Here is a 7,683-nt window from a genome sequence, read left to right on the forward strand (position 1 = left end):
AACCTGTGACATGATCAAAAGATCCATGGTGAATGAATAGTCGATGCTTAACTTTAGTGTGTAATATCCTACCAATGGCTATGTCGGTTTTGGTTACATGCTGAAATTTTGGCACTTGACAGTCTTCCTTCCAGTATCTCCAACAAAGTCGAGCATGCGCTCAGCTATTGATCAGAGAAGACGCCAACGAGTTGTTTATCCACGGGGTAATGGAACATCCAATGGCACCTTTTTTTACAAGCATGTTGAAGACCCATCGGGCTCATTCCTCAATAATGAATGACCAATTGTTTCGTACATTTAATAACTAAAATAAAACTAGCATGGTTGTTTGATAGAAAATGGAACATAATGTAGACGTGATGCGTGCATCAAATGATTTACAAGTGCCAGCCACTTGCAATAAGTGTCAGTTCGAAGCGGTAACATGTAGTTCTAGCAAAGAAATAGACACCGGTAGTCTGAAACTGGATAAGGTTTCACAGCGATACTTCATTATATAAACGTTCAGTGTTCATTACAATGTGCCTTGCTCCTATATATATGTACTTATGCAGTTTTAAGTCTCAAGTCTGTTGATGATATATATAATATAATATATATGACAATATACAGAACAAAAAGAAAATGACTTGGGAAGGCTAGGACCAAAACCAAGTAATTTCTTCATGTGGCGATTTCCTTGCCCAAGAATTTATTTACCAAGGGAATGGATATGAGTATCCACACCGATTGCGAGATATAGAACCTGATATCCAAAAACCTTCCTTTTCCAGTCTCAGAGATGAACAGAAGAGCGCAAAAATTTGCAAGTGAATCGAGCTTGCTTGTAACCTATCAATGCTTTTTTATTGAGGTGGCAGAGAAAACCACCCTCGCCGAGCCTTCTCTACAGAGGCCACGGCCTTTTATTCACATCGGAGGGGCCTATCAGAACTGATTTCAACACAATAAGATAGAACGATTAGCAATAGCACTGCAATGTTATTATACATGGGGGAAAATCATGGAAGGTTCAAATCTACCTGTGTCAAATGATTGGAAAATTGTTCTGAGAGATAAGAGATCTCTCGACTCAGCTCAGAAAAATCAGCGACCACCACCAGGGCTTGAACTACCACCAGTTGTCGTATTAGTCTGAGCACGCATCACCGTGTCTGGCGGGAAAACCCCTTTTGGTAAAATTGATCCAGAAGGCTCAGATGCTGTCACTGGCGATCCTACTTGGTTGACTGATGGGTCTTTAGCTGAAATATATTCTGGCCTTAGATCTTGGGAAGATGAAGATGGAGCCAATGTGGCAATAGAGAAGCCAAGAGGATAGGGAGCAATTGGCATGTCAGACAGGGGAAAGGGAGATGAACTGTAGCCAAGCGTACCCATCGGGTGATCATACTTGCATGCAACTCCATATCTACAATACCCATTTTGGGCATAGTATGAACAAGGCTGAGCACCCTGAAAATTGAGATGATAAAAGAAGCCTCTTATAAGAAACTGCATATACTTCAAAGAAACTATAAATACATACTTACATAGGCAGTCTATAAGGCCACTACACTTTTTCTACCATATTAAAACAAATATAGCATCCCACATGATTTATGCCCATGTTATATTCCAGACAATGCATGTGTCATGCCTAACAGAGAATTCAGAGAGCTGAAAACCTTGTGCATATTACACAATAATCCAGGATACCACACTGATTCAGGGCCTCCCCTACAGTTTTCAGTTAAAAGAAAGGATATCACACTGATCTAGGGGATCATCTAAGATCCTTGGACACCTCATGTAACCTTGTGGACAAAGAATTTTGTTATCAATGGACAATTCCATGATAGATGGGACACTTTACACTTAAGCTATGCAGAGTTCAATAAATTAGGACCTAAAGTTTTTCGCTTTGTTGAGCTGGTGACTAGAATTAGAAAGAGCAAACATCATCGGCAAGCAAATGCCAGATGGGGACACTTCTTGCACCTCAACCACTGCTACAAAGATTGAAGATCCTACACATTTTCTTTCTCGAAAAGCATTTGTCTTGATTATATTCAGAGAAAGTTGATTATGTTTTTGTTTTACGAAACTAATACTCAAACAATAAAATAGTTTGCGAGAGTCAATGAGTTTTAATATATCAGCATTTCACTACAACAGGACACCATAGTAGACAGGTCTATATTAAATACTATTTCGAATAGTCAATACTTGATCTTGGTATGCCTCGAGATATTTTAAAGACAAAACATGGAATAATGTTTACCTTATGGCAAGGAAATTATTTTAAGAGACATAATATCAATGTTTACACAGTATCCATAGTAAATACACATAAATGATAGGCACGGAGATATGAAGTGTTAATATCTTCCGTGCCTTCTTGGCTGCTGGTGCACGCAATGATGATATGATGTACAAAAAATCTAGCCCATTACTTACTCTGTATTTTCTAGTAGTTACACCCATTTGCAAATATACAAGTTCACATATTAATCACATTTTTCTAATAAATATTTCCATTATTTAGGACACAATGTTAAATAACCCATATCATACTACACAGCAGTGTACCCCTGAGATACTGCAGTATAAAGAACTACGCCCTCCGTCCCATAATATAAGAGCGTTTTTGACACTATACTAGTGTCAAAAACGCTCTTATATTATGGGACGGAGGGAGTATCTTACTACTGCAAGTATGTATACTAGTATATGGCAATGAACCCAAGACGTTATTCGATTATTCTTCAGCTTTATCTCAGAATGGAATACTTAAGGTAGAGGAATGGGCAATTGAAAGCTCGTTTCCATTGGTAGACCTATCAATGCGCACCTTCACAGATCCTGAACTGACGGAAACTAACACTCATACAAAAACTGGAAAAAAAAGGCTAGACATCTCCTGGTTGGAATATATAAATCCAAAGGTAGCGTAAGGTGTTTATTCTATTGAAGAAACTTGACTGGCTAAGAAATTTGAAGAATATTACTTTTTTCCACTATCATATGCTGGATTACAGGGCATCTCCACAAATTTTGAAGATCTTGACAGTCATCTGGTCAATGTGAGGCTCGGTCAACCAAGTTGAATGGACTGGTTGATCTGGGTCTAAACAACGAGGATCTTGGTCACATGAAAAATATTTGATGGTTTTCATTGACCAAAAGGCTTAGCTGATGACTAACGAATATAGGCCCCACTATGCTACCATATCTGTCTCATGAACTACCCTGGCTGTCCTGATATACTATGCCAAGAATTTAGTTGACAGGAAAGACTGACTAATCGACAACTTTTATCACAAGTATATTCAGTTTTCTATGAAAAATGCCAGGTGAGACTCAAATGGTTGATCGGCAGTAAATTGTCGACAAAGTAATGTACTTCCAACCTGAGTACCCAAGACAGCTACTTATAAGCACTTGAGAGTTGCGACTCAAGAATGGGTTTGAGTGCATGCCATATGATCAGCAAATGGGATGTATTCTTCTAAGTACAAACTAAACAACCTCATGAGTTCTGAACAACTTATGATTTGTGGAACCACCAACTGAGAGACATTTTTCGAACTATTGCGACTTCATGAGAGTTTCATTCAATTACGATAAATTTTACAAACAGCTTCACAACTCGGGAGATATGCTCAACCAAGAATCTTATTTGATAGGTTCAAGTTCCAACCAAGTCTTCTGATATTTTCAAAAACAAAAAATATATATTTACGAACCTTTAAGCTAAGCAAGTCACAAAGCAATTGTGTGGCCAGGTAACCAAATATGTCTTAAGCATGCGAAGGGGCGGTGGCATGAGATTTAGGGTGCCTCATACTCAGCCATGGAACATGCAACGCCTCTCTTAACCTATTTACTTCGCACTAAAAGGTCATTTGTCTCCTTGAGATTCTATTATAAATTTATATGCAATCAAGTCACTGCTTATGGACAACAAATGTTCTCAATTCATGACTAGATTTCCTGACGACATTGAAGGTCCACCTAGCCCACATCTTTAATAGGTGAAATGCCACTCCTCAGGGTTATCGGTTTGGTAGATAGATCTAGATAGACTCATCCGGATGGAGAAGATTATCACTGAGGTAGATTGACTCTTGAAGATAAGAGGCTTCAACACAGTTGTCTGTTTCAAATTACCAGAAACTATGGAAGTTCTAGCTAGCTTCCAGGTAATTATAATAATCATATATACACGCAGCACTAGTTCCTACTCCCTCTGTAGCTTTTTATAAGATGTTTTTAGAGTCCATGACAGTGTCAAAAAACATCTTATATTAAGTTGCAGAGGGAGTACAACATACAAAAGATGTGTTCGAGTTACTTACTGGACGAAGTGGAAGGCAAAAAGGGCTGAACATATAATTAGACTTGGGTGAACTCCAATCTCGAGGATGATGATATTTACATGTAGCGCCAAATTTACAATCTCCTGTCCTCATGTAATACTGACACTCAGGCTGCCCTGGCCGCTCAGGGAATCCATGTTCTTGTTGATTATTGCTTGATTGTATAGTTGAGGAAGAGTAAGGCATGTAAGGACCACCATAAGCAATTGTAGAGGAAGATCCATGGTGCCCTATGCCATACATAGGTCCAGCTTGAACAGTTTGTTGTGCTCCACCTGATGCTACAGGGTTTACTGAAGCCTGCATCAAACAGAAGAGTTTTTACTTGGAGGAAAATATTTATCTTGTTGCATGAAATTCTTATGTAACATTTTCCTTTAATTGTTTTCTATGATCGCATACACCACCAATCTACACTTTACATATTCACCAATCATTGCTTTACATCTTTAAGTAAGTCAGTTGGTATGACATGTGAGTTATGACCCTTAATTCCCTTTTGCATTTGAGACCTGATACTTAACCAAAACTATTTTTGTTAACTCAAGTTAGTTACCGGATAAGGGCTCCATCCTTGCAAGGGGATCATTCCAGACGATAGCATCATTGGAGTGTACGAGCCTGGCATATATGATCCAGGGAGTACAGGCGGCCTCCCCATTTGCCAATTTGTAAGAGGAGCGTATGGATGAGGCGAAGGTACAGTTGACGACTGCAATGGTGGATAAATTCCAGGAGTAACTGGAACACCACCAAATTCTGGATGATGAAATTTACATGTCGAACCAAACTTGCATTGTCCAGTCTTCATGTAGTAGGAGCACTCTTTCTCACCCTGCATTTCGTTGGTATCAATAATTTTCCATACAGATACTAGGCGAAAGATTTCACTAAAGAAGCAATGTTTTTGGAGAGAATTTTCACACCGGACGTAGAGGGAATCCATTACTGTTTAACATTACAGGCTGCACAGAACCATCTTGCTTAGGATGGTGATATTTGCAATTGGAACCAAATTTGCAAGTCCCAGTCTTCATGTAATACTGTAAAAAATACAAAAGAGTAAGTCCAAACAGTTAACAAGTCATCTGACATGACATAAAATGGGCAGGATGCTGAATACCCGCCAGACATTACTAATTTTTTAGTTGTTCGCTCTGTATGCCAGTCAAGGAGCAGCAAGTAAGTGGCCAACTGGGTCCATGCAGATGGTGTGCAGGAGTTGGTGCATGCATGCTCAAGAGTGTGACTGATGCTCCTTTTTTAGAAGGTAATTAAATTTGAGCCTGAAACTGTTAGATTTATGTACCTCACATACTGGTTGACCCAACCGCTCCGGGTAGTCCAATGCTACTGCATTCTTTGCACCTCCACCAAACTACATTTTTTAAAAATGGAATCAGTGGTTACTCCATTTGTCATCTATTGCAAAACTGTAAATATGATTCCTAGAATTCAACTGGAGGAGATAAACTCCTGTTTATGTTCTAGGTTGAACTAAGATTATTGCCTAAATAGTATAGTAGAAACAATAACAATATCCTAGGCCCATGCCAGAAAACAGATCTCCTTAACGGAAACATGGCAAGTATTGAAGCCATGATAAATCATTTATGAAAACCATCCCATGATGGAAGCAGCTTTATTAATGTCAAATTGTCAACTTTAAGTGCTAATGGTAAGCAGTACGCAAAGTATCTTTGGCAAATCAAGCAAGTCAAAAAGCATTTAATCCACCAAAACTAGGGTCAAATGTAAGGTACTTACAACTGTGAGATAGATTTATATATACAGATACAGCAAAAAGCATTTGAACCATCTAGAACAAAACTGTTGAGGACAGCTCTGAACCTCTGTGATTGATGGTTATACATGCATATCGTTTTTCCATGCATTTGACATAGAAATCTAAGTTCATGCGACTACCAAAGACAGGGGTGGGGGGTATATCATGGTCAACATGGCATTGGCATGATATAAGATAGATAAAATGGAGAATGGGAAAGTGGGAAAATGCATGTAGTGGCACCTAGTAAACTTAGTAGCCCATAAAAGCCAAACTAGTAAGTTTAAAGCTCTGATACAGTGAAACGATTGGCATAGCCGGAGTGGAGAAGCGAATCACTGTGCAGAGCATCCATGACTTTGTGCTTCCAAAAGGATATCCAATGGGCGCCTAGGTTCAGTTACCGCCACCGTCCAAACTATCATGCTGCCGCCGCCTGATCAAGTGCTAGGAAGACACCGCGGACAGTTGCACGAGCGGCAGATGCAATTCAGCTAGAGATGAGCTACATTACCCGAACCACTGGTAATTTGTGTGATCTGATTCTCGCTGTGGATTGCAGTGTGGCCACATCGATTACATGGCAAATACTTGTACGTAACGTAAAGCTGGCTCCAACGCAAACGCGCGCATACACATGGGCTCGCTCACCCAATCGCGCGGAGCGAGATCAGGGGAGCGCGCAAAAGGGAGAGGAAGCGGCTTTGTCACCTCAGTGCCGCCGCGATCGCGGGGGTGGTTGTAGCGGCAGCGGTCCCCGAAGCCGCAGGCGCCCGTCCGGAGGTAGTAGATGCAGTCCGCCTGGTCCGGCCGCTCCGGCAGGCGCGCCCCGTCCCCCTCCCCGCCGCCGTCGCCGGCCAGCCCCATCCTCCACATCGACCCTGCCAGCCACGCATTCGTCCCGTTACGCCAATCCACGTAGATCCGCGCGCCGTACGGACGCGGAGATCCGAGCAAAATAATCACAGGGAGAGAGGAAAGCGTGCTGCTACCTTCGAGGCCGGTGTCGGGGTCCGCGCCACGGCCGGCCTCCCCTTCTCCTCCTCCTCCGGCTGCAGCCGCGGGGCGAGGCTCCATGGGTGTCGGGAGGGGACCAGGAGGCGCGCGGCAATCGGGTAGGGAATCGGGCAGGAGCGATCGGAGTGGGAGTAGGAGGAGGGCGAGGAGATCGGGCGGGTTTTGTTTCTTCTCTCTCTCTCCCTCCCTCCCTCCCTCTGGTTTCCTTTCTACCACTATGGTGTGGCTACTGCTCGCGCGCTCTCTCTCTCTCTCTCTCTCTCTCTCTCTTCCGTCCTTTTTCTTCTTCTTTTTCGCTGGTTTTCCCACCACTGTCGCGTGCACCTGTCCGGTTTTTACACAGGGGCACGGGGGGCGGGGGTAGGTTGGTGTTTGTCTCTCGCGATTTTTTAAATTTTATTTATTATACTAGTATATATATGGGCTTCTTGGCTGGGACCACGCGTGGTCGATCTAGCTTGGGGGTGGATTGATGGGGATTTCTCCGTTTGCATAAATGAAGGGCGGTAACGGTTG

At 42.0% G+C, this 7,683-nt stretch overlaps 1 protein-coding gene across 2 annotated transcripts; it reads right to left on the reverse strand.

The window, feature by feature from the left end:
* Positions 1–462: 462 nt before the first annotated feature.
* Positions 463–7,468, reverse strand: LOC109786303 (zinc finger CCCH domain-containing protein 6). Of its 2 annotated transcripts, XM_020344883.3 has the most exons (9): positions 7,143–7,425; positions 6,862–7,031; positions 5,674–5,742; positions 5,291–5,407; positions 4,921–5,199; positions 4,344–4,664; positions 1,380–1,458; positions 1,026–1,247; positions 463–936 (listed from the first exon to the last, which is right to left on the reverse strand). In XM_020344883.3, exons 1-8 carry the CDS (start codon positions 7,225–7,227, stop codon positions 1,090–1,092), a joined length of 1,278 nt encoding a protein of 425 aa, XP_020200472.1. In that variant the 5' UTR covers positions 7,228–7,425; the 3' UTR covers positions 463–936; positions 1,026–1,089. The 2 variants fall into 2 exon arrangements, with proteins under 2 accessions (XP_020200472.1, XP_020200471.1); XM_020344882.4 differs by having other exon boundaries at positions 1,026–1,458; positions 7,143–7,468.
* Between the last annotated feature and the right edge of the window lie 215 nt (positions 7,469–7,683).

Source organism: Aegilops tauschii, chromosome 3 (assembly GCF_002575655.3).
Source record: "Aegilops tauschii subsp. strangulata cultivar AL8/78 chromosome 3, Aet v6.0, whole genome shotgun sequence".
NCBI classification, from domain to species: Eukaryota; Viridiplantae; Streptophyta; class Magnoliopsida; order Poales; family Poaceae; genus Aegilops; species Aegilops tauschii.

What these genes read in the sequence shown, in the direction of transcription:
- LOC109786303 (XM_020344882.4), bottom strand. Translation starts at nt 7,227, where the DNA reads ATGGAGCCTCGCCCCGCGGCTGCAGCCGGAGGAGGAGGAGAAGGGGAG. An exon ending in GCGATCGCGGCGGCACTGAG is followed by an intron (nt 5,743 to 6,861) that starts GTGACAAAGCCG and finishes TAAAAAATGTAG; the next exon opens with TTTGGTGGAGGTGCAAAGAA. An exon ending in ATGGATTCCCTCTACGTCCG is followed by an intron (nt 5,200 to 5,290) that starts GTGTGAAAATTC and finishes AACGAAATGCAG; the next exon opens with GGTGAGAAAGAGTGCTCCTA.